The sequence below is a fragment of the Hirundo rustica genome, chromosome 17 (assembly GCF_015227805.2).
Source record: "Hirundo rustica isolate bHirRus1 chromosome 17, bHirRus1.pri.v3, whole genome shotgun sequence".
Classification (NCBI taxonomy): Eukaryota; Metazoa; Chordata; class Aves; order Passeriformes; family Hirundinidae; genus Hirundo; species Hirundo rustica.
Window position 1 is genome coordinate 9,689,021 of NC_053466.1, and position 26,424 is coordinate 9,715,444.

Below are 26,424 nucleotides of genomic sequence, written 5' to 3' on the forward strand. Positions count from 1 at the left end.
AGGCGTTAACCCTGCGTGTGCCAGCCCTGCCCGGGCGCCTTTGCTGCCTCCCCTGGGTGCTGCCCAGGCAGGGACGGGCTCTGTGCACGCAGCACGTGGGTTTCAAAGGGAAAGCTGCCTGGTGACGGCTTGGGATGCGGAAGGGGCTGCTTGGCTCGGGCTGCTGGGAGTGACAGCTCCGCAGATGACAGCGCTGCAGGCTGCTATTGACAGCCATCGACTGGCACAAATGCATTGCTTGGCAAATATTTATGTAGGAAGGGCTCCCCTGGGCCGCAGGGCTAAGCTGGAGATCGATGCTCCTCCTCCTGCGTCCCCTCCCAGCTTCCCGTCTCCATCACCACGTGCCCCTGGCCCAGGGCTTTGGCAGCAGTTGCGGGGCTGCGCATCCCTGCTGAGGGAAGAGCAGCACATCGCGGTGATTCCGTGATCCCGGCCGATCCGTGATCCCCGTGTTGCTGAAATAGTGCAGGGCTGGTTATTGCGGGCTGGGGCAGCTGCAGTTTGGTGGTGGCAGGGCTGAGGGTGGATGTGCCCACCCAGAAGCCAGCACTGCAGTGGGGACGTGTCGTGCCTGCTCACGGTAACGTGAAGCTCCACCTGGGTGGAGAGAGCAGCAGGTGAGATGTTTCCAGCACCCAGCTTTATCTTCAGGATCTCCTTCCCCCCTTGCCACTCTGTTCAGTGTAGGGGGAAATAAACAGTCTTGGCATTAGGGTCCTTGCAGACTCTCAGCAGATGTGGCTGTGAGCTCTGCCACCTCCCCCAAGCTCCGTTTATCCCCGGTTTTTGCCTGCCTTTGCTCCAGCCTCCTCATCTGGGCTCTTCCTCACCGAGCTGGGGCCCTGGGGAGGGCAGCAGGAAGAGCGTTTTCACATCCCGGCAGGAATGCAGCCTTGGAGCTGAAGTGCCTGCAGGGTCTCAGCTGAGAAACAGGAGCAAGGCTACCACTCCCCATCTTTCGGGATGGGAAATAGGATGGAAACACAATCCCTGCTGTGCTCCAGCCTGTCTCAGGAACATCCAATGGCTCCAGCCCTGCAAAGCTGCCAGCGGCTGATGCTGGGGCAGAGCAGGGTGTGCCAAGGGGATCCGTGCCAGGCTGGGGCACACCTGTGGGCTCCAGCATCTGGCTGGTGCCTGGGACCAGGTCACAGCCTCTCTGTGCCACGCTGGCAGGCTGCAGGGTGGGATTTTACTCCCCTGGGAAGTGCCTGCTCCCGATTTCAGGGCGCTGTGGGGCACGCAGTGGCTCTGAGGTGAGGCGGGAGCTGCACCCTGTCCCTCTGTGGGTGAGCAGAGGGTGACAGGGATGAAGAGGGGAAAAAAGGCTGCCACCGCTCTGCCTGCAGCCCCCTGGAAGGGGAATGCTCCTTCAGCTTTCCTCCCTGGCGTGTCTAGAGGCTGCTTTTCCCACACGGAGCGGGGATGGAGAGGATGCAGAGCTCACACACTGCTGGTACAGCCCAGGAACTGGGCTTTTTCCTACTGATCCCCATTTCCCCAGGTCTCTTCCTCTCCCAACAAGGCACAGGAGCAGTTCAGCCATCCCTGTGCTGTTTAGGAATGTCCCAGGAGTTCTCCTCCCCCAGCACAGCGTGGGTGAATTGTGAGGGTCTTCCCACAGCTTTGCAGGCTGCAGTGGCCAGGTCCCCATCCCGAGCTGGGAATGGGAAAGAAAAGATAATTCCGGGTCTTCAGGCCTCAGGAAACAATCAAGACCGAGGTCTGTGGTGTCCCCAGCTCTAATGTCAGCCTCATCATCTTTGTCTTAGTATTTCAGAGTCCTGACCTGGGCTGTGGCAGATGTGTCCTACCACTGACTGCTCTCTGCTACAATTACACACCTTATTTCTGGAGACCATTTAGAGAGATTGGGCTTCCAGTTCCAGGTCTCTGCTGTTATTTGTGAAGGAGAGGTCTGGTCTCCCAAATCTTTTCTCCATGCAGGCGTTTGTCATGGCAATCAAGCCACTTCTGAGCCGTCTTTTCAATAGGTCTAATAGATGCAATAAAATGGAATAGGCTCCCTTCCCATTTTGTGTAGTTTTCAGGTCATTCTTTATGGCTTGTTCTGAGGCTTTGTAATGTTCCAGGAGAAAGTGAGGAGCCCAGGAGTGGTCACTGACTGCCACGGGTGGTTTCAGTAATTCTGTCAGGAGTGAGGCCACAGCCCAGCCCTGAGGCCTGGGAGCTCAGCCCTGCACCCCAGGCTGGCTCCCAGCACAGTCTGGGAGAGGTTTGAGGCTTTTTGCTCATTTCTGAGAGTTTCTGCTCTTCATGCTGGGGCAGGAGGCTCTGACATTAGGAAAAAAAAAAATAAAAAAAGGCGCTTTGAGTTTTGTTTGCACCCCACTTTTACTGTGGGGTACCCACTGCTGCAAGGTGGCTGCAGAGCCCGAGGGCTCGGCCTGGGACAGGCGAGGCTTTGGCGCTGCTGTGGATAAACTTGGCGACTCTTAACGTGGGAAGGAGGAGCCAGGGAAAGCTTGGACAGCAGTTATCCCTGGAACCTCTAGTGCAGCCCACAACCTGGGGCAGGGCTGTGACAAATGCCACAGCAGGGCAGGGACAGGGGACAAACCCTGCCAGCAGCAGCATTTCGGCCCAGCTCGGGCGGGGGGATCCTCCCTTTGGAAAGCAAGGATCACTGATGCTTCGGAAACCGGCAGGGCGGCCGTTCTGGCTCTGGGACCAAGGGATCCCAGCAGCTGAATTGGCCAGCCCTGGGGCGAGGGGCAGCCGTGGATCCGTGCCCCGTGCAGGAGCAGTGTGGTCCCCAAATCCCAGAACCACGGCTCCCCAAAGGGCCGGGAACGGCTCCCACCCCCCTTTCCTCCTCCAGCTCCATCCTGGAGGACGGGCGAGCCGGGGGGAGCTCTGCCCGCCCCCTCGGCATGCTCTGCTCTCTCCCGGGAGCCCGGGGCCGTGCGGGGAAGGCGCTGGCTCCCAATCCCACTAAATGACAATTACTGGTGCTCCGTGCGCTCCGCACGGCCCGCGCTCAGCCGGCTCCGGCGCGGCCGCCGCTCTCCCGCCAGGCCTAACTTGGGAAACCAGCTGTGCCGGGCCGCTTTTCCTGCTCTTTGCCATCGATCAAAGAATTAAATTGACAGATGGGGAATTTCACCACGCCGGGAAGGGAAGGAACGGCTTGTGGGGGGGGGGGGGCGGTAGGGAGGATGGGGAGGGCGAATTGAGGGAGATGCGTGAGGAGGGGGTTCAGCCGTGGGTGGGTGTAAAGCAGCCGAGCCCCGCTGTGGCTCATCCCTGGTTATTTACAGTTGTTGCTGCAAGCGGGGGGTTGCCAGGGAAGGCACGGTGCTGATCCTCCCGGCGGGGTGGGAAAGCCTTCATCACCTTTCCCGCTTTGCTCCTGCCTCCATCACCTTTGCTCCTCCTCTGGCCGCAGGTTTCCTTCTCCCTCACCTCCCAACCGCTGGGCTCCCTTTTTTTTTTTTTTTTTTTTTTTTTCCTCCTTTGTCCTTTCCTATTTCTTTTTAATTTTTTTTTTTTTTTTCTCCGAGAGCATCTGTAACTAATGCAAACACATGCCGGAGCCGGAGAGTAAAACCCTGCAGGATTAGCGTGGCATCCGCAACCCTGCCACGTTCTAATCCCGTGGTAATCCCCCTCCCGGCCCACCCCCGCCGGCTTTGCCCATTGTTTAAAGGAAGCAAATGGGATCGTTAGCGGGCAAACCTTAACGGGCTTGGAGCGGCAGAACGGAAGGAAGCAGAGCCAATTCGCTTCCCCACCCTCGCGGGTTTTTGTTTTGCCCTTGTTGGACGGGACGGGGGATGCTCCTGGTGAATCTGGGGGGAATTTCCCTGCCAGACCCCTGCCCGTGCCACGGCAGGTCCTGCTCTGCTGAGGGATGCTCCCTGTGCAGCCAGCATCCCACATCCAGCATTTCCTCTGCCCTGCGGCCTCGGCACTGCGGGATCTCCGTGCGGGGCCTGCCAGGCTCTGCTTGGGAAGGGGTGGCAGGCACAGGACGCGCTCCCCACAGCGGCTTTGGGAGATGAGACCGCATCTGATGCCGTTGCAAAGCAGGAGAGCTGGGAGCAGAGCAAAGGAGAGGGAGAACTGCTGAGCTGGCCCCCTCCTCCAGGGTGGGTTATCCCTTGTGCCTTTAGGTGGTCGAACTGGGAAGAGCTGCTGGAGGGGCTGGGGGTGGCACCCGGTGGCCCCCGGGCTCCCTGAGCTCGGTGGGGTGGCTGCTGGGTCCATCAGCACCCTCGTGCCCCTCCCGTCCCCACAGCCCCCAGGGAGAAGGGAGGCACGTTCTGGCTCTCTGTCAAGGAATTAATTGAAAAATAAAATCATTAGATGGGAACTCCAGAAATGCAAAATTGTTGGGAGTGGGGGGGAGGCGGAGGGGTGGGGGGGGGATGTGAGCTTTTGTCAGGTTAATTTCTTCTGTATTGATGTTTTGTGACATTTACTTGTTGTTTATCTCCCGCAGCAGCTGTAATGCTAAAAGAAAATGCACAGCTTGTTCCATTTATTTATTTTACACCTTTTCTTTAGTCCTATGGTATGTTTGTTTGTTTGAGAAACCCAGCGAGGCTTTTGATGTCTGAAAGCAGGATTTAAACAGCTGTTCTCCATGTGCTGCGAGCGAGCCGGGGAGCCAGGGGGGGAGAGGGGGCTGTGCCACGGCTCCTGCCGGGAGGGCACTGCTTGCCCGGCACAAAGGAGGATGTCAGCCTCAGAGCAGGGACCACATGGCTTTGTCACCTCGGTGCCGGGCGCCGCTGCGGGGTTGGGATGTGTCCCCAGGCGTTCCCCCTCCTGCGTGCGCTGCGCTGGGAAGGATTTGCGCGTGGTGCTGAGCCCCACGGGAGCTGGGCGGTCCCGGGACAGCGCTGCGCCGTGGGGCAGCAGGGGCAGAGCAGGGACGTGGTCCCACCAAGCTCAGGGATGTGCGCTGGGCTGCTGGGCTGGGGTGGTCTCTGCGAGGCTGTGCCCTGCCAAGAGCCCTGATGAACCCCGGTCAGGCTTTGCAGGCACTTTTCCCCAGGGAGATTGTGAATTCCTCGGTGAATTGGGGTCAGCAGGAAGGGTTGGCATCGCCGTCACCCGTTTGGGTGCTGTTTGCTCCCAGCCTAAGGCGCGGGCGGGAGGTATTGGAATCCCAGCTCCTGCCAGGACCTGGCTGGGGAGGAGCAGTAGATGGTGCTGGATGACCTTCACCTGGAAGGGCATCCTGCTACCCTCAGCCCCTCCCAGGTGTGAGAGTCCAGGCTGTAATTTTTGCTTTCCTTCTTCCCCCCTTCGCTCCCATCCGGGCCTGGACAGACTCCCCGAAGAAGAAGAAACGATCAGAGGTTTTGAACGAAATCATGGAGCACCTGGAGGAGGAGGACAATAACAAAGATGAGGACGTCTAACAGCTGCCTGGGGTCCGGTGAGGTGGGTGCTGGGGCTGGGGTGGGCACAGCTGGCCCTGAAGGTCACAATGACCTGGTTTGCTGCAGGGGTGGCAGCGCCAGGGGCAGGAGAAGGTGGAATTCCAAAGGTTCAGCAGCCTTCAAGCAGGGATCCCACCCTCTGCCTCTGCCCCCTGTGGGCCCACAGGCTCCTGGCTGTGCTCCCAGGGCTTACAGCCCAGATTTGGGCTCAGTTTGGACCCCATGTTGAGGCGAGTGCATGCCCTGGGTGTGTTCTGTGTGCTCCCCTGGCTGCTGGCATCCCCCCAGGGGAAGGCAGCAGAATTCCTGCTGCAGCAAGAATCGCTGTCAGGGTATGAATTGTCCCTCCTTGTGGCTGGGGGAGAACAGACGGGCTGCCAAAAAATCAAAGTCCCCGTTTGGACACCGACCTGCAGCTGCCACCAGGTCACAGATAATCTGGCAAAGGCCTCTTCCCTGCCAGCACCAAAAAGTCCAGGGCTTCTCTCCCTCCAAAAGCACCACACCCCGAGGTCCCTGAGTCCTGGCTGCCCTCTCTCCTCCTTGGTGTGTCTTGGGGCAGCATCTCAAGGCTGGAAAACACGGGATGGCAGGAGGGAGCCAGCATGAAGGGGCTCCCTGAGGTCAAACCCTGCAGCCCTGCAAGCCCCTCCCATCTTTTCGAGACCCCCGAGCTCCCCCTGTGTGGATTCAAGAGAGCTGAGATGGGCTCAGGGTGTCCTCTGTGTGTGTTTGTGGCCACACAACCCCCGGGTTTGTGACAGGAGCCCTGCTCACATCACCTGAGCTGGGTTAAACCAGCACTGCCTGCTCCGGGCAGGGCCACCGCAGGGAGTGCCAGGCCTTTGGGGTAACATCTGTCCAGCTGTGATTTGGGGTGCCTGCAGCTGTGTGCGCTGTGAACACCTTGTCCAGCAGCCAGCGCGGGGGTGGAGCTGGGCAGGGCTGGAGGGACGGGACACACGGTGTGCTCACAGCCCGGCCCTGTCCTACCCCGGCTGGTCTGTAGAATTCCCAGGGCTCAGCACTGAGGCTGAGCTCCTGTCCAGGAGCCAGAGGTGTGACACCCCTTGCTGCTCCCCCAAACTCTGCTGCTGCCACTGAGAGGCTTCCCACAGCCAGCAGCACCGGGAGTGCTGGCTCAGGGGACATCCCAAATTCAGGGATACCCCTTTGGGATGTCTCAGGGCTGTGGGGTAAAACCCCCATCCTGTACAGCAGCAGCACGTGGGGAAACTGAGGCACAGGTGTGGAAGCAGTGCTGTCAGGGGGGGTGGCAGTGTCACCTCAAGTGGTGGCAAGCTTTATTCCCCTTTTTTTTTTTGCTTGGCATTAATGAGTGGCATTGATGAGTGGCATTCCTGTCCCTGTTCCCCATGCCTTCACCACCTGCTCCAGCTCTGCACCAGGGGGTCTCTGCAGGGGAACTTCAGCCTCAGGTGAATTAAATTCCAGTTCAGCAGGGATGTTTGAGCACCCTGGCTGTGCAGGAGCAGCCCACGTCCAGCACAGAGGGCAGGGAAGCCGAGCAGGGTCCCTCCAGGCACGGGCATCCCCCAGCACATGATTGCAGCAAGGCTCTGCAGCCTTGCAGCTTGGGCTTGGGTTTTCCTCTGGGTTTTTTTTTCTTTCCTGGGTTGTGGGGTTTTTTGTTGGGTTTTTTTTTCCCTCTTTCCCTTCATTGTCTTTTGTGGCAGGGCAGGTTTCTTGCTGAGTGTCTCTGAGGTCTGCAGCGGCGACGAAAAGGATTAGCACAAGCAGAGCATGTAGGCTTTAGAGAACAGAGCAGAGTTTGGTTTCAACATCTAATTCAATTTGTTCTGCCGAGATTGAAATATGAAATGGTTGCCAGTCAAATGTTCAAAGGGGGAGGAGGGAGGAAAGAAGAGAGGGAGCCTTCTCAAATTTAAATTTTAATGAAAATTAATTTAACCCTTTGATATGTTTTAAAACATGTTATTTCCCAGGCTGGAAAACATTCATGAGGGTTTTTTATTTCCCCTGTACCTTCAAACATAATGAGGATTTTCTTTTTCCCTTAATGATACTTATCTTGTGGAGCAGTTTGACATTGGTTAATTTTTCAGGCAGTTTGGTATCAAGGAAATCTGTTTGATGTGGCGGGGGGCGGGGGCTGTGTGTGTGTACACAGATATTTATGTGCCTGGACATTAATTATGGAAGTGCTGATCACAGCCATGGAGAACAGTTGGAGTTAATTCCTGCTCCCGTTCTTCGTTACGTATTGAGAATCCCACACGTCGCACCCCTAAAATTACGGCAGGAATTCTCTATAAACACGAGAATTAAAAGAGAATTCTCTCTACACCTGAATTAAAACGATCACTTAAGTAGGTCTGCAGAAACTCAGCACTCCCCACTGGCTGTTTTCTTTTTTCCCCCTGACCTGAAGCAATCCTAATGATAAAATAATGCAAACCTGTCCACAGAGCGAAAGCAGGGAACAGCCTCCCCTGGTCCTTAACCTCGGCCGTGCTGCTGCAGTGCTTTGGGAGGGGGAATAGTTTCTTTTCTGTTATTCAGGAAGGTTTTGTCTGTACCAAATGACTGCGCACGGATGGATGTAACTGGGCTGGGATGAGCTGTAGCCCCGTCCCCCTCATTTTGCTGGCTCCTGGCGCCCCAGGGCCGGTGTCACCGTGTGTGCCTGTCACCCCTCAGCTGCCCTGGGCAGGGCTGGGCACAGGGAGGGTGTGCTGCCCGTCTGGGCGTCCTTTTTGGGGGGCGAGTGCTGTGGCCAGGCTGTGCTGGTGGCCAAGCTGAGCAGCTCCAAGCCAGAGTCATCCGTCAGCCCTGGCTCTGCAGCTGGAGCTGGGCTGCAGCCGCCCCAGAGGGGCTCCTGGGCTGTGCTCAGCCCCTGCTCTCCGCACCAGAGAGCTCAGACGAGTGGTGTGCGCTCCGTTCTGGCTGCTGGGACGCGGTGCAGGCTCCCTGGGGGGCTGAAGCCCACTGGGTTTCTGTCAGGTTGTGACGGCTTCATCCAGGGCGAGAGCCGGCGAGCTGGACAGGAGCAGGAGCTGCTGCAGCTGCTCCCCAGGCACGCTCCAGATCCCCCTCCCCAGGGCCAGCTCTGCAATTGGATTAGGATATTATTCAAATGCAGCTTTTTTACTGAATGAGAGGGTTAAGGGGTTTTAATGTAGAAGCAGCTCTCCCTCATTGCTGCCTGTTGCCAGAGGCCTGTGTGGGCTTTTATCTCCTGATGGGGACAGCTGGCAAAACAAGGCAAGGCACAGAGGGAGCCTGGGTTTGCTGGGCACTGGGAGTGCCCAGAGTGTCCCATTCCTTTTGGGAAACCCCTGGCCACCGTCTGTGTTTTCCTCTCTGTCCCATAGGAGAGGGCAGGGGAGCTGGCATCTGTGCGCCCTTGGTGGTTTCTGTTCATCACCACTGCGCTGCCACTGCCTAAATCCAGGAATTCCAGCTCCTCTCATCCCTTCAGTGCCATCTTGCCTGGCCTTGCTCCCACGTGTTCCCATGGAATGGGGTCTGGGAAGCCCCTGAGGGCCAAGCAGGTGCTGTAGGTGCCGTTCAGGCCTTTGCAGGGCTGCAGGAAGATCTGGCATCGCCCGTGCCCTGCCTGCTGCGCTCCAGCCCAGCTGCTGACTCCTGCGGCTCTGCAACCTCCAGAGGCAGGTTCAGCTTGGACTTCAGGAAGAATTTGCAAATGCAGATTGAGAGAGCTGATTTGAATGCTGGCTGGGAGATTTGGGGAGTTTCTCCTTAATTACAGAATCCCAGGAGAGAAGGGCGTTGGAAGGGACCAAGGTTCCAACACATCCGGACTTTACCCTGGGTCACAGCCCGACCAGAGTTTGGCACCGCATTCCAGCATCCAGCAGCACCTTCCTCAGCAGGAAATCCAGCAGGAGGAGGAGGAGGAGGAGGAGGCATCGTGCAGCTTCCCTGGCTGAGGCACTCTGCCTCCTGTTTTCCCTAAATATATGCATTGGAGAGGAAGAGAAATCGCATGGCCGGGCTTGAGATCTCAGCCTTCGCCAGCCATGAATAATAATCAGGCTCAGTAATTCACAGTAAATAGGGATCCAAATTGGCTAATCAGGGAGGCTTTCACCCCAAACTGGAGCTGGGAAGGGAGGCAGAGCACGAGGGGGTGTGCAGGGTGTGACCTGAATCGGTGACAAACGGGAAGTGATGCCAGCACAGGAGCAGGGAGGTGGGAAGGATCCTGGAGGAGGGAGTGTCACCTCCCCTGGGAGCTGCAGGAGCACGGTCCCTACGTTCCACAGGCCGTAATTAGTGCCATAATTAGGTTTGTCTCTCTGTTGCAGCCCCAGGACCACGGTGGGCTGCTGGGGATGGGTGTGGTCCAGGGGGGTGCAGAGCCAGCGTCACCTTGTCCCCACATGTGACTCCATCCCCAGCTCAGGGTTTAGAAAAGCTGCTGGGACAGAGTGGGAGGGCAGTAAGGGCTGTGGTGTGTGTCAGGAGAGGTGATCTGGGCGGGGGGAAACATTTTCTTCACGTTCCCTCAACTAAAATTTGGCATTTCCTGGTGAATTTTCTCCCGGAAGAGCGAGCGGGGCAGTGGTAGGAGCTGTGGTCAGGTGCCATGGGTGGGGCTGGGGGGTCTTCACGTGCCAGCAGCAGGCTCTGGCAGGGAGGAAACATCCCATGGACACCCCTGTGAGCAGGGAACAGCTCCCAAGTGCCCAGCAGAGTCCTTCCTGCTGCTTCCCAACAAATGTTCTTCCAGCACCACCTGAAGGCACTGCTAGATTGAGGGAAGATAAAACCATGGAAAAACCCCTCAGCCCACGGTTTGGGCTCTTTAAATGCGTGCAGTAGGAGCTGGAAGTGCAGCTGATGAGGAGCTGGAGGAAGGCAGCCCCTGCAAGGTGTTTTGCAGCTGCTAAATGACTTTTGAAAGGGAGGAGGAACCTCCAGCCACGTTCCCAGTCCCCTCAGCTCCAGCACAGTGACTGCTGGAGAGCATCTCGCTGCTGCTTGCCTCCTTTCCCAGCTCTCCCAGTACTGCTGGCCTGCAGCAAGGAATGGCTCTGCATTCAGCTAAACCACGGCAGCTCTGTGCAGAGGTGATTCCCATCCTGCCCTGCCCTTCCCTCCCCTTCCCCACAGCACTGCATTAAGAACACTCAGGAAATTCAGCCACGCTGGAGGAGATGGAGCAAACCAGCCTCCTTTCGCCTCCTTTCCTCTGGGACTTGGCTTCTGGAAGTGGAAGGGGGCTGGGGATGTGCGGTGCTTTTCCTCGGGGTGTGCTGGGTGCTGCTTGATGCCTCAGCACCTCCCCACCCCTCCCTGGCAGCCTCGAGCATCGCTCACAGCCCAAAACGGGAGGTGGGGTTTAGCCGGGGTGCCCAGGACAGCTTGACAAGGCGTGAGAGATGGAGAGAAAAGCAGGCTCCTGCCTCTCCCACATTTGGTGATCCCAAATCTTTTTGGAGGTGAGTTAGCAGCTCCTGTTAGCAGCCATCCCCCTGCTGCTGGTGGGGCTGAGAAATCCAGGGCTTCTCTGCTTCATCAGCTTAGAAACCAGACCACAACAGGCAAAAATCTCTCCAGGAGCGAGCTGGGGCTGGGCAGCCATCCCCCCAGAGCCATCCTCTGCCCCCAAAACCTGGCAGCAAAGCCCAGGCTTAACCTCAGCCTCAGCAAGGCTGAGCCCACCTGGCTGGGACAGGGATCTCTCCTGGTGTTTTGGGTGAAGCATTGATTCTTGCATTTTGAGGTCTGGTTTTAAGCCGATGGCGTAGAAAACTTTTAAATTTCTTTTCTCCCGCGGGCTCTGGGTGGGTGTGTGGCATGAGCTGCTGCCATGGGCTCAGCCTGAGGCAGGACCAGGGCTGGGAATATCCTGCTGGATCTGAATTAACCTGGCTTTTCAACAGGCAGAGACAACCCATGGGGTTGCTTTGGTGGCCCCAAAGTCTCCGTGACACCCAGCGGGGAGGCAGGACCAGGCAGATTGCAGGCAGGAGCTGCTTTAATTCCATTTTCAGCCCCAGGAAGCAGCGGGAGCAGTTCCAACCACGTGGCAGAATTTGGGGCAGGGCTGCAGAGGCATCAGCGCGGGGGTCACAGCCCATTCTGCCCCCCAGCAGGACCAGCAGGGCAGGCACATCACCCAGGCAGCTCCTGCCGCCAGAGAGCCCTGCTGAAAAAAACAAACCTGACGAGTTTGTTGTTTTAATTTTAAAAAGGAGACCCCGAGTCAGCCCGGTGTGGTTTCAGCCGGGGGTCTGCAGGCCTGGGTGGCAGTAGGAGGGACCACGGCAGGCGGGAGCCTCGGACTTCGTTAGGATTCAGCCCTTGGATCTCTCCTTTCCCTCTGATGGCTGAGTGTGATTGACACTTACAAATTACCCAGCCAAAAGTGTCGAGTCTTTGACCCCTGAGTAACATCTTTGGCAAGCCTGAGATTTGCCAGCATTTTGTCATCTAATTACTACAAATCCCTTGAAAATTCACTGGCTGGTGAATTTTTAATGCGGGACAATTTCAATGTGATGCATCGCCCAGATGGGCACGCGCGGGCTCCTTCCCTCTCCCCCCCCCGCCGCTTCCCTGCCCTTTCTTCTCCTGCTTCCCTCCTTTCTTTGCTCCCCTTCCTCCCCCCAGCCCATTCCCTCTCTCCCTCCTGCCTCTGTGTCTGTATCCATGGAATCTCAGCCCCTCCTGGGCTCTCCCTCCCAGCTCGGTGTCCCCCCCCAGCCCTGCTCCTGTCCCCTGGCTGTCTTGCTGGGGGAGCTGCCACATGGAATTAATTTTTTTTTCCCCACCTTCTCAGGTCTCTGGCTGATGGATGGAGCAGGAGAAGCCTCCATGAGGAGCCAGCCCACTTGTTGCCAGTAGAGTCCTCTCGTCCTGTGAACCCGAGGGCTGATTTATGCCGTGTTTCCAGGTCCTGGAATTCCCAGCCTTTGAAACATTTTAGATTCAGAGAGGAAGGAAAGCGCTTGTCTGCTGGCAGCTCCTGAGCATCACTCCTTAAATCCAGGCAGGGAGTGATTCCCTTCATCTCGGCCCAACCTGAGGGAAGAGGAACCTGGAGCAATGGACACTTCCCTCTGACCTGGGGGCTCCGACAGAACCTGCCCCCAATGTCTGAATTAAATCATTCTTGTACATTAAAACCCACATTCTGTACATTAAAAAATGTATTTTTAATTTCCCAAACTGAGCCACGTCTGGGTTTTGTTTGGCTTCCTTTCTCCTCCACAGCCAGGTAGTTTTTTGGGGCCGATAGAGAGATAAGAGCATTTTCGGGGCGAGGCCGGGGGTTTGCTGCGCTGGGCTTTGTGCCTGTGTCACTCCTGTCCCCGCTCCCAGGCAGTCGCCTCCCGTCTCCCTTCCCAGCTTTCAAAGGGAAAGAGGCTTTGCTTTTCAACCAGGGTACTGCTTTACATATGTAGGCAGCTGATAAAGTATTTTCACTTCTCCCCTTTCCCCTCTGGGAATCGCTGTCTTACGGCAAAACTGTTTTGTCTGACAAGGGCTGCAACAGATTACACGTGTTGGCTGCAAACACGGGGCCTTTCCTTACCCCTTCCCCCCCTTTTTTTTTTCTTTAAAAAAAAAAAAAAAAAAAAAGAAATCTCTATCTCTGCAGTGCCAGGAGGAGCTCTGCCTTTTGCCTCGAGCCCCAGGAGCAGTGCCAGGAGGAGCTCTGCCTTTTGCCTCGAGCCCCAGGAGCTCCCGTGTCGGGCGCTGCTGATGGCATCAGGCCCCCCGGGACGCGCCTCTGGCCAGGTCGGTTTTCTCACTGAGGTTACATTGAGCCCCAGTCCGTGAAAATGGTTCCATCAGGGCTGAGCACTTCACGTGGGCTGGCTCAGGGTCTGGGGTGGGAGATTTTAGGAGCCCTCGGCATCCCTGGAGGTCAGGGGGACTCAGAGCGACGCCCTCGTGCTGCTGAGGGCCGAGCTCCCGGTGTGACCCTCGGAGCCACATCGGATCTCTCGGCAGCTCGGGGACATCCAGCGCACCCCAGCCCAACCCAGGGGTCTGTCCCACCTCTAGCCAGATGCAAGCTGGGATAAGTTTACAATTTGCTTTTCAAATCCTCTGTTCAGGCATCGAAAACCTTCAAAGCCTCAGGTGGCGGCAGCAGGAGATGAGCAGAGCTGAGAAATCCCTGCCCAGGTTTGTCCCCTGGCTCCATCTCCTGAGCTGCTCCTTCCAAAAAACGTCCCTTGTCCTCCCACCCAGAGGGAAGGGCTGGGAGGAGGTGGGGTGAGCGCCAGGGGCGAAGGGAACACCAGGATTCGGGGATGGAGGGAACTCCAGGATTCGGGGATGGAGGGAATTCCAGGATTCGGGGATGAAGGGAATTCCAGGATTCGGGGATGAAGGGAACACCAGGATTCAGGGTGAAGGGAACTCCAGGATTCAGGGGCAAAGGGAACGCCAGGATTAAGGGGTGGAGGGAATTCCAGGATTCGGGGATGGAGGGAACACCAGGATTCAGAGATGGAGGGAACACCAGGATTCGGGGGTGGAGGGAACACCAGGATTCAGGGATGGAGGGAACACCAGGATTTGGGGGTGGAGGGAACACCAGGATTCAGGGATGGAGGAAACACCAGGATTCAGGGGCGAAGGGAATGCCAGGATTCAGAGATGGAGGGAATTCCAGGATTCGGGGGTGGAGGGAACACCAGGATTCATGGATGGAGGAAACACCAGGATTCAGAGATGGCAGGAACTCCAGGATTCGGGGCTATTTCGCTGCTCAGAAGCTGCACACCAGGGCTGAGACGTGCCCAGATTTCAGAGGGGTAAAAATGGGGACACGGCAGTGCCTTGGAATGGGCACCCAAAACTGGGGGTGCCAGAGGAGGTTTGGGGGACAGGAGCCCTGGGAGGGGGGAGCTCAGTGCCTCCTCCAGGCAGTGCCTCGGCTGCTTTAGAGAGGAAACACAAAGAGTTTAGTGGTGGGTTTGAAGGGTTAGAGTCACCCTGGGGTGCCTGGGAGTACGCAGCAGTGCCAGCCGCTCTCCCTGTGCCACCACTGATGGACACGTGCCTGCTCCCAGGGAACGCCAGCCCTGAGCAGCCTTTGGACACATTCCTGAGCTGTGCCACCACGAGGATGCTCAGAGCCAGGGAGAAGCCTCAGGCACTGGATCCTGAGGGGGTTTCACTGGCATTTCTGTGGGACCAGGACCCTCAGCAGCACAGTCTGGCTCTGGGCACCTTGTGCCGGGCGTTTTCACACCCAAGGACACCCAGAAGCGATGTCAATCCTCACCTGCTCTTTTCCAAATTTTCCCCTTTTTTTTCCCCCCCAATTTTCACATCCTCACTGATGAAATGCAATAGGTCTGGGCCCAGGGAACACTTTGCTTGCCCAGAGTTGTTTGTGGAGATAATTAACTGTGTGTTCTCAGCTGGAACCCGCCGCGGCGGCGCTGAGCGGAGGCAGCCCGGGGCCTGTGCCATCCATGGGGGATGGACTGGGAGAAGCACGGGTGGAAAACAGGAACCAGCTGAGAGCAACCCTCCCTGGGCTGCCTCTTCTCTTGGTCTGCACTTGTGCCTCAGTCCAGGCCATTCACTTCATCCTTTGTGCCGAGTTCCAGCTTCTCCGTGCCCCACCGGAGCCAGGGATGGGCGCTGCATCCTCCCCTGCCCGTGTGGGTGCAGCTCTGCTCTATCCCATGGTCCTTTTCCCATTTTTCCCAGTGATTCCTGACCCTCAGCCTCCCATGACTTCACCCCACCCGTTTTCTGCAGAGCCAGGCCTGACGCTGCTCCCGGGCTGGGGCAATGCAGCTGGTCCCTGAGCCCAGGGCACAGCCTGCACTCTTAGCAATTCTTTATTAAAAATATCATTTGTGGGGGTTAACTCCCTCAAAGTGTTAAAGAGCTCTCAGTTCCTTTAAAGGCAATACTTACCCTATTATCAGAAACAAAACTCTGTGCTTTTCACACTTACCTTCCATTAATTTTTTGGCCTTCTCGCTCTTTCCCTTTCCCACCCCTTCTTGATCTTTCTTCTTCACAATGGCGATTTTTATCTTTCCTTTTTTTTTTATTTTTTTTTTTTTAATTCCTCATTTAACATTTGGGTTGTGCACGATGTTGCCATCCTGCTCAGGAGGTACGAAGCAGTCAGTATTCCAGAGCTGCGGAGTTGCTGCTGTCTTGGGGCTGACGCAGGAACACACACGGAGCTCCCGTCTGCTTAAACGGAGATTAAAATTTTGGGGGGGACACTGCTGCTCTGCACAGGGCCACCCGCACCCCAGGGTGTCCCCAGGGCTGGGAACGTCCCCCTGGCACTCCCTGAAGCTGCTGCTCCCGTCGTGCCTGGGTGAGGAAGGAGTCATTAGTGCCGCTTGCTCCAGCAGGAAATGCCCAAATGTCAGGGAACAGCAAAGTTATTAAAGCTGGTTTGACTCCGTGTTCGCTCCCAGAGTCTGTGTGTGTGCGTGGGGATGTGTGGGAGGAAATTTTGGGGGGCTGAATCCAGCCCCAAAGCCCTGGGAAAAGCCCCCTCCCCTGGCTGTGCTGCCTGCCTCAGTTTCCCTCCCATCGCCTCTGTCAGGGACCCACCGCATCCTCCGTGGGGAAAATCCCAGGGTTATGTGTTGGGGGGCCAGATCCTGTCCCGGGGGGCGCAAGGAATCCCCAGCATCCCTGGTTCCACCGGCTGGGCTGGGCAGCCAGGGAAAACCCTCTGCTCCCGCTCCGAGCGTGAAACCAGCCCGGCTGCAGTCAGCTCTCCTGGCTCGGGCGCCCAGCCAGGGGCCCCCACACCCCGGAGCTGGGGGCCCGGGGCTGTGGGAGGGTTTTGGGGCACAGGAGGGACCTGCAGCAGGGACCTGCCTCCCATCCCTGCGCCAGGCAGGAGAGGGAGAGAGCGGGAGAAAGCGGGAGGGAAAGGACGTGTCAAATCAATCATATTTAAACAAAAGCCTCTTCGGCCCAAGGGCCCTTTTAAAAGCTGCTTATTTAATTAAAAGTCCCATTTTCCATATTTATGGCCCTTATTCAGTTAAATATTAACCGCCTGGGCCAGGGCTGGTTTGTTCTTTGGGAAGAGGCAGAGTTGGGAGGTTCATTAGGGGTTTATCAGGCAGACGGATGGGTGGAGGGATGGAGGGACGTGGGACAGCTCCGGTGGGCTCCTGACAGTGCCTGGGGACTGCGGGCATGGCACCACCACTGCCCTGTCACCTCCCGGCAGGACACAGGGTTAAAAATGGGGGACCTGGGGCTGTTGGGATGGGGTGGGAGACAAGCAGCGACAGCTCCTGCTCCTGGAACGCAACACCAGGCACAGCTGATGAGCCCAGCTCCCCTCAGCCGCGGCAGAATAATCATAAAAACACCTCAGTTTCTCCCTGGGGTCACTGGTTCCTGGCCAGGACTGGTTTTCCCCAGGATATTACTCCCAGCAGCGTGTGAGAACCATGGCTGTGCCAGACCCGGCTCTGCTGGGTTTTGACATCTCAGGGCTGGGTTCATCTGCGGTGTCGCTGCTCCAGGCTGGCCTTTGGGACCTGGGAACGGGACCTCTGGGGGATCCTTGGAGCCATGGAGAGGGCAGAGCAGCGCAGCTGGCCGCAGTGAGCCGGGGGTGGCTCCAGGAGATGTGGGAACGAGGAGAAGCTGGAGTTTGTTTGGGTTGGAGGGGACCTTCAAGGCCGTGGGCAGGGGGGAAGGGAAGACCACGGAGCAGAGGAGCAGCCGTGCTCCAGGAGGTGTCTGTGGGATCAGCCCCTCACCCGGCCGGGCCGTGGGGCAGAGGGGAAGCTCTGCGGGAGCAGCTGCAGTGTCCCCTCAGGGCTGGATCCTGCGGGACACCTCCTCTGGATGCGCCGGGCCAGACCAAAATCGCGCTCTGAGCTCTGCCCACCCTTCTCCCCTTAATTTTTGGGGGAGCCAGCAGCTAGACGCGGTGCAGCACGGCAGGGAACGCCGGCGGGGTGTCGGGAGCATCTCCTCCATCCCAGCACGGGCAGCACCAAGCCAGCCCTGCTCTTCCCCCCCGTCCCAAATCACGGGACCCCGAGGGGACCCTGCCCGCCGTGCGGGAATGGAACGGAACGGAACGGAGCCGGCGATTTCCTCCGGGGAGCGGGGCACGGAGGAGGCTGGGGGCTGGCTGCCGCGGAGGGGGGGCGGTGGCAGGAGAGGGAGAGACACCGGGTTATCAGAGAAGTGTGAAGACAATAATGCAATCTGACATTTCTGAAATGAGACCCCCCGGTTGCCCTGGCAACGGCTCACGTGGGACCGGCTCCCGGGAGACGGCTCCGAGATGTGCTATAAATGATGTTTGATTAGAATTTAAATCATTTAGGCGGAGAGAAGATAGGCCTTTTGTCAGCGCGGGGACCCGCGGGGGTCACCCACCCAGCAGCTGCCAGCTCGGGGACCGGCCCGAGGGGTCGGCCCGGGGATGGAGCCGGCCCAGCCGGGACCAGAGGGAGCTCCCGGCCGCAGCACACGCGGCACGGCAGGAGGACGGTGCCTCTGAGCCCCGGGAACGGAGCCGGGAGCCGGCACCCGCACCTGGCACCGCGGCAGCCTCACCCGAGCTTCGGGTTCTCCCCAGCTGGGGCAAAGCCACCAAAACTCTGCCACGGCTTCCTCTGACCGAGAGCCTTGGCTTTTTTTTTTTTTTTTTTTTTTTTTCCGTGCTTTAATCGAGATAATGACACTTCAGAATTAATTCTGCCTCCCTGAAAGTTTCCTGCAGGCGCGGGAGCGCGGCACGGTGTCACCTCCAGAGGAGCGCCCTTCCCCAGGCTGCGCGGGGGATGTGGCCGGGTTTTCCCCACCACCTCCACACCACGGCCGGGGAAATTCTCCAGCATCCAGAGCTGCTTGGGGGCAGGAATTTTGCCGGCCAACCATCCCCTGAGCATTCCTTGCTCTTTCCGGCTCCCTGGCGCACACACTGAAACCCTTTTTTTCGGGATGAAATATATTCCCCTGGCTGCGGGCGCTTGGAGGACTGCAGGCACGGAGCGGCAGAGCCGCGGTCAGCAGCCGTGGTTTATGTTCCTGCCGTGCCCAAAGCTCAGCTGCCGGCTCCCTGGGCGGAGGGAGGGCTCCAGGAAACGAGGGCAGGGCAGCCCCATCCCGGGCCAGGGCACCGTGGGCTCGGGGTCGCCGGGTGCTGACGGGGACACCGCCCATCAGCCCAGCTGTCATCGCCACTTCAGCCAGGAGGTGACTTAGAGGCGCCTGGACCTTCTCCTGAGGTCTCATGGGTGCTGGCACCGTCAGAGCCAGGAGGCCGCCCCATTTTGGGAGGCTTTGAGAAGCTGTTGATTTGCTTTAATATCGGCCCTGGGCTGAGGCTGAGTGAGGAGCAGAGGTGCCTGATTCCCCAGCTGGTGGGAGAATGGAGTTAGGAGCAAACCGGCAACTGGGCACGGGCTCTTTTCCTGGAAAAAATTTAAAATTCCTTGCTCTTCAATGCCCTTATTTAGATCCAATGACTCTTTAGAGCTTGCTTTTCAACTCCCCAAAAATGCCATCTGATCGTGAAATTAGAGCTAAACTAATAAGTCTCAACAAATATTAATCTAATGAATTTAGCTTCTTTCTGTTTGTGGACCAGCAAAGAGGGGAATTGTAATGTTCTCATATGTATTAATTATGTGAATGTATTCAACAAACCCTTCCTGACTGCTTTGGGCGGGAGCCTTGGTCGTCAATATTCTGAGTTTTGTTTCGTGCTTGTCACCACCCTGGACATTCAACTGTGGGCTTGGGGGAAGAATTCAGCCAAGGGGAGCCTGGATCTTAAAATCCTTAAATGGTTTGTGTTGGGAGGGACCTTGAAGCTCATCCCAACCCCTGTGGTGGGCAAAGGATGAGAGCAGGTCGCTCCAAACCCATCCAACCTGGCCTTGCCTTGGAAGCTCTGAGCTTTGCTTTTGTTACTTCAGATGGACTCTCTGGAGAGGATGAACTGGGTGGGAGGAGAAGCCTTGAGTGATGCAAGTTAAGGATGGGCACATGTTCTGGGGTGAGGGGTGCACAGGGCTGGGCTTGGGGGCTGGAAGAGGCTCCTGGACACCTCTGCGTGGTTTTGGTGGGAACCTCCACCGCTATAAAGTCACTGATGAATATCTGCGTTATCTCCAGCCAGGTCTGGGGTGTTGCGCTGGGATTTATCGACAGATGTTGCCTTTGGAGCCCTTCCTTCAGGGGGCAGCTCCGCTCTCATCTGGGCAGGGCAGTGTTTGGGCTCCCCAGACCACCCCAGCAAACTCGGCCAGCCCCAAATCCCTGCTCCTGTGCTTGTGCGTGGCTGCAGGGTGTCAGGCAGGACCACAGGAACCTGCTCAGCTCAGCCCTCCTTTCGTAGCTCTGCCCTGGAAATGGGTTTTGGAGCAGGAGACCCCCTGGGCAAGGTCCCTGCCTGCTTCCAGGCCCACAGCTGGGCTGTTCCTCCCCGTGCTGGAGCAGCACTTGAATTAAAGCTGCTCTGGAGCCTCTTCTGGGAGGAAGCCGGGGCAGAGGAGCCAGAGGGTTGGCACTGGGGGTTTGGGGGCTGGATTTTCCTCCTGCAGCCCATCCTTTGGGGTTTGGGCACCCCCTGTTTGGGGAGAGGGGCTGAGAGAGCTCTGCAGGCGGGTGAGGTGGGGCAGGAGGGGCCGTGCAGGGCTGGCTGGGGATCCCACTGCGGGGACACCTCGTTAATTGGCACGGGCTGGAAGCGCAAACCAGGGCACGAACGGGCTTGTCACGGCCTGGGACGGTGCCCTGCAGCTCAGCGTGGACAGAACGTGTCGCTTCTGGCTGGGGCCAGGAGGAAAAATTAACAGAGTTTGTTCCAGATCGGGAGTGAATTAAACACGGCCTCCACCCCATCCACCTCCAAGCTTTGTGCCACTTCACAGAAATGCAGAACTGCAGAACTGCAGAACTGCTTCTCCTTCTTCTTCTTCCTCTTCTTCTTCCTCTTCTTCCTCTTCTTCTTCGTCTTCCTCTTCTTGTTCCCCAGCAGCACCTTGCTTTTGGGGCTCACCCTGCACACAGGGGCCCTGGGGACACTTCCCTGGGTGCCACCTGCACCAGCTCCTGCGCCCTCCTGGACGCTGATCCCCGGCAGAGCGCTGAGGAGCTGAAGTGGCCCAAGGTAATAAAGGCTGATCCAGAACGCACATAAAACTAAATATATGGCTGTGTCTGATTAAAGACAAATTGTTTTTGGCAAATATTAATGTTCCAACAGGAGTGGCACAGCAGCCACTCACTTCAGCGCTCCTGGGAGCGTCTCTTTATTTCCTTGCAGCTTTGCGGTTTGATGTTTGAAATACCCACCCAGGACTGGCGCATCCTTCTGGGGCTGGGGACAAGGACAGGGAGAGGCAGCCCCTGGCACCTCCCTGGCACCGGCTGCTCCCTTTTCCCTGCCTGGAAGTCTGGGGGAAGGCTGGGTTTGCACCTCAGCTGAGGCCTGCAGCACCTGGCTGGGTGTGGAGAGGATTTTCCCACTGGGAAAATTCCTGTGCAGGGAGCTGGGAAGGTCAGTGCCTTTGTTTTCATCACAAAGCTGCTGGCAGTGGAGCTTCTGGATGTGGTGGCCGTGGGGAAAGCTGATCCTTGGGAAGGGTCAGGGCTGGTTGAGGGATGGTGCTGCTGCACTGGTTTGCACTGGAGAAACTGGAGAGGAGCTGGCAATAAAGGCCTGGAGTGACAGGACAAAGGGGAATGGCCTTAAACTGACAGAGAACAGGGTTAGCTTGGATATTGGGAAGAAATTCCTGGCTGTGAGGGTGGTGAGGAACCCTGGCACAGGTGCCCAGAGCAGCTGTGGCTGTCCCTGGATCCCTGGCAGTGCCCAAGGCCAGGCTGGATGGGGCTTGGAGCAGCCTGGGACAGTGGAAGGTGTCCCTGCCATGGCAGGGCTGGAATGGGGTGAGTTTGAAAATCCCTTGATTCCTGAGCTCCTGAAACTCGGCCAACGTCCCTGGCAGTGGTGAGAGGTCCCAGCCCTGCTTCTGGGAAGGCTTTGAGCAAAGCCCAGCGCCAGGAGCTGCTGCTGGGGCCGGTCAGTGGCAGCTCCTCTGTCTGCCTGCGCCGTCCCTGAAGCACCGAAGCCTGTGACCCCCTTGTGACATCTCCAGAGCCGCCAGCGCCAGCTTCCCGCTTTGTCTGGCTGCTCACAGCCGTGCTCCGGCTGACGGCGGCGGTGAGGAGGGGGTGACAGACACCGGCACGGCCGGGACACTCACGGGAGCAGCTCCTCTCGCCACCTGAAGCTCTTCTGCTGCCGGTGTCTCCCTCCCAGGTGTCCATTTCCCAAAGCGAGCCTGTGCTTAGCCCTTCCCACACCCCAGCCACTGAGGGTCCACCTCCTGAACTCGCCTGTTTTTTACCTTTTTTGTAATATATATATCTATCTTTTCTTTATCTCTAGACATTTGCTGCTTCCCCTCGTGCTAACGCAGGCATCTTCCATCACCAAAAGCGCCTCCGGGGCAGAGGCAAATGGCATCGATAGCTGCGCGGCGTGTCAGCAGCGCCGGGAGCGGGGACAGCGGGGCCCCGGCAGCAGATGGGGCCGCTCCTCCTCCGCCGCCCCTCGCCAGCAGCAGCTCCAGACGCTCGGTGCCTCTCGGTTCGCCCATCCTCCGACCCCCTCGGCGCCGCAATTCCTCCTCTTTTCCCCTTCTTTTTCTCGGAATATCTCCTCGTCCCAGCGCTGTTGGCTGCCCAGCTGTGCGCGCCCTTTGGCCCGATATTCAGGAGGGAGCCCAGGCTCGGGCTGGATGGGGCTGGGAAGAGCCTCGCAGCCCAGCCCGGTGTCCTGGTGATTGACGCGGGGATGCGCCGGGATGGGGTGGGAAGGGAGAAGAAAGTCTGGCGGAGCAAAGGCGTTTCTGCAGAAAGGGCGGAAATCCCTTCCTTCCTCCGTGAGAAATCGGGGGATGGAGCCGTGCCGGGTCCTGCTGAGGACAGGAGGGGGACCGGGGGTGGCAGTGCCACGGGGAAGGTGGCACCAGGGCCCGCATCCGTTCCGCGGGGTCTGCGGGCAACCCCTGCCGCTGCTGCCAGCGGGGATGGGCGCCCGGAGGGCTGGCACGGGGCGGAGGTTCTGCCACATCCTTGGAGGCGAGGAGTGCGTGGATGGCCAGGCTTTGCTGCTGGGCCCAGCCCTGCTCCAGGTGGGGAATGTCCCTCAGCATCCCCCACGCTCCGAGCCGGGCATGCAGCAGCGCCCCGGATAAGAAACAACCAGAGTTCTGTGAAGCTGTTCCGCCGAATTCACACCTTCTCCCGGCGCACCGAGCGGGTGGCAGGAGCCGCGGCCGCTCCCCTTGATCGCCGCATCCATCGCGGGGTGCAAACGGCCGCGCTCCGGCAGGTATCGAGCGGGGCCGGGCCCGGCTGTGCCTGCTGCCCTCCTCCGTCCCCGGCAGCTCGGGGGTGCTCTGGGAGCAGCGGCAGGATCCACCCCGCAGCCAGGCGGGGACCAGCGTGGCACAGGGGCCGTGGCACAGGGTCCCACGCAGCCTTTTAACGGGAATTTTACAGGCGTTGCTGCCGACTTCGTGGAGCTCGGGAAGGCGGCATCGCTCCAGCTCCTCGATTCTCTTGGGAGCCACGGCGCTTCCTTCTGTCTCCCAGCTCTTGTTTTGTCTCAGTTCCCATCTCCTCTTGCAAGCACCATTCGAGTGCCTCTTACCTATTTATTTCCTCTAATGGCATCAGCCTACAAGTGGCTGAACAGTTAAAATGAACACCATCACGATGGGTTTCTCTTTTTTCCCTTGCCCTTGCATCCACTCTGGAAATGGGGATGTTTTGCTCTCGTCTCTCTGCATTCCCAAGGGATTGGGCCTGTCCCTTTCCCTCTGTCCCCTTCCGAGAGAATGTCACCCAAACTGCAGGAATGCAGAGAGGTCTGGAAAGGCAGAGATCTGGGAAAGGTGCTCCTGTGCTTTTGGGATGCAGGCTGGTGCCTGAGGGAGCGGATCCTTTGATGCCTTCACCAAACGGAGCTGGAGGAGCGGCGCTGGGTGCACACCCCTCGTGCAGAGAGGGGAGTTCTCGTGCAGAGCAGGGACTCAAACGGGGTTTTGAGGGGAGGGATTTCCTCAGAGGGGAGTGGTTGTGTGCACCCCACCTATTGCCTGGTGCTCCCTGTGTTTTCCTGGCTTTCCTCTGAATCCCCCATTTCCCGTCCTGCTGGGGTGGAGGTGGTGTGCTCCGGTGAGCGGTGGGAGGCACGATGGGATCCCGGTTCTGGGAGCACTGGAAAGCATCTCCTGGCTGGGCTGTGGGGATCTTGTGGGGGACAAAGGATGGAGGGTTCAGCCTGGAACCACCCCTGGGGGTGACGGGTGCTGACACAGGCTGCTGTGACCCCGAGCTTTCCCTGCGCCCTATAAATCCATATCCACATATTCCAGCTGCCTCCGTGATTAGTACAGCTCGGCTCCTCCAAGGTGATTGCTCAGAAGTTCAGACCAGCTTCAGACCCCAAAAAATGTTGGTTTCTCCTCTCTGAACTGTTTTTCTCTGGTGCTGGCAACCAGCAACTGCAACATTCCAAACCTGGTGAGGAGGGTGAGGGATCTTCCGCCTCAAGCCAGGCTGAATGAGAGGAAAACAAATGGGATTGCAAACGAACCTCTCGTAATTTATGGGGCTAACAGAAACATCCCTGCTAGATTTGAAGGAAACATTGAAAGATAACATTGCCAGGCCAAAGCTTTGGGAGTGAAGTCCCCTTTCTGCTGTCCCTTCCTTCTCCCCACTGTCCCCGAACAAACCATGGGTGACCCCACAGAACACACTCGGAATGAAGCGATCCCGGAGTGCAGGGTGTGTTTGGGGAGGGGCGGGAGTCGGCTGCTGGAGGAGATCCAGCCCCCGCAGCCAGGGCCGCTGGGGCATCATTTCCAGTTTCCACGCTGCTGGCCTTCCACGGGACCCCGGGCAGGCAGGAGCCCCTCACCGTGACCTCGGGGCTGCGCTGGGGATCGCTGTGGGGAAAAGTCCCACTCTGCCGCTGGGAGGAATGGGATTTGGGGCAGATCTGGGTGGTGCCCGGGGGTTCCCCATCAACCTGAGCTCACTGTTCCCCCAGCCCAGACCCTGTGCCCCAGCTCCTCGTCCATCCCCGGCCCTGGGTGCCAGCTGCAGGATGGGCTGGAGCTCGGGCTGCTCCGAGCTCTTCCTGCTTCGGGCGTGCTCCATCCCCATCCTCCCCCACGGCTCTGCTTCCCTGCTTCTTCCCTCACAGCTGCTTTCTCCTTCTGCTCCTGCTCCCCTCTCGCTCCCTCCACTCTGCCTCAGAGACACACATAACTCTCCCGTGAAATATATACAGTGTAAATATATAAAAAGCCGGCGTTTGCCTGCTGCTTATGTATTCATGAAATAGTAAATAAATTTTATGGGATAATGTGAAGGCTGCCAGGGAGCAGGAGGATGAAAACTAACCCCTAATGAGGCTCCGTGTCAGTTTGGCACACTCGGGATCGATCTGCCGCTTCCATTTAGCGCCCGAGCCTGGGGGGGGAGGAGGCGCTTCCCCGGCGTGGCCTCGGCAGCGACGCCGCGGTGGCGGTCACCGGGTCACGGGCTCGGGAACGGGACGGGGCTGCGCTCGGGGGGGATTGGGCTGGAGCGGGGGGAGCTCCGGGAGGGGCAAAACAGGGGGAGGCGAGTTCCTGGGGAGGGGATGCTCAGGCTGCCTTGGGGAGAGATGTGGGGGCAGAGGCAGGCAGGGGTGCAGGGGTGCAGGGAGGGATGCAGGAGTGCAGGCAGGGATGCAGGGGTGCAGGCAGGGGTCCAGGGGTGCAGGCAGGGGTGCAGGGCTGCAGGCAGGGGTCCAGGGGTGCAGGCAGGGATGCAGGAGTGCAGGCAGGGGTCCAGGGGTGCAGGCAGGGGTGCAGGGGTCCAGGGGTGCAGGCAGGGGTCCAGGGGTGCAGACAGGGGTGCACGGATGCAGGGGTGCAGGCTTGCACAAGGAGGGGTGTAGGGAAGGATGCAGGGCTGGAATCAAGCTCACACAGAGAGGGATGCAGGGTTGGATGCAGGCTCGCATGAGGAAAGATCCAGGGAGGGATGACAGGTGGGAAGCAGGCTTGGACAAGGAGGAATGTGGGGAAGGATGCAGGCAGGGATACAGGGCGGCAGGGATACATGGATGCTGCCAGGGATGCAGGGACGCAGGAATACAGAGATACAGGGATGCAGGCAGGGATGCAGGAAGGGATACAGGGATGTAGGGATGCAGGGATACAGGGATGCTGCCAGGGATGCAGGGATGCAGGGATGCAGGGATACAGAGATACAGGGATGCAGGCAGGGATACAGGGATGTAGGGATGCAGGGATACAGGGATGCTGCCAGGGATGCAGGGATGCAGGGATGCAGGGATACAGAGATACAGGGATGCAGGCAGGGATACAGGGATGTAGGGATGCAGGGATACAGGGATGCTGCCAGGGATGCAGGGACGCAGGGATGCAGGGACACAGGAATACAGAGACACAGGGATGCAGGCAGGGATACAGGGATGTAGGGATGCAGGGATACAGGGATGCTGCCAGGGATGCAGGGACGCAGGGATGCAGGGACACAGGAATACAGAGACACAGGGATGCAGGCAGGGATACAGGGATGCTGCCAGGGATACAGGGATGTAGGGATGCAGGGATACAGGGATGCAGGCAGGGATACAGGGATGTAGGGATGCAGGGATACAGGGATGCAGGCAGGGATGCAGGGACGCAGGAATACAGAGACACAGGGATGCAGGCGGGGATGCAGGGATGCATGGAGGCTTGCAGAGGCTCCCAGGCCGCAGAGGGGACAGAGCCCTCAGCAGGCAGGAGAGGGGCTCTGGGGGTGGCAGCGTGCAGCCGGCGCTGCAGAGGCAGCGCAGCCAAGTGAGAGCTGAGCTGCAACTGCCCCGCCAAGGCTCCGGCCCTGCCGCTGATTTTGGCCAGCTCAGGAGGGGCTGAGCTCCATCTTCCACTGAGACCCTCCCTTGGGAAAAGGCAGCTCCTGGGGC

At 58.4% G+C, this 26,424-nt stretch overlaps 1 protein-coding gene across 1 annotated transcript in view; it reads left to right on the forward strand.

The window, feature by feature from the left end:
• The window catches only part of RBM19 (RNA binding motif protein 19), a 52,122-nt gene extending 39,523 nt beyond the window's left edge, over positions 1–12,599 (forward strand). Inside the window, exons 24-25 of the mRNA XM_040081152.1 lie at positions 5,305–5,418; positions 12,211–12,599. Of these exons, the coding sequence (XP_039937086.1) occupies positions 5,305–5,396 (92 nt within the window). The 3' untranslated portion in view covers positions 5,397–5,418; positions 12,211–12,599. The remainder of the gene's footprint in view (positions 1–5,304; positions 5,419–12,210) is intronic.
• The last annotated feature ends 13,825 nt before the right edge of the window (positions 12,600–26,424 follow it).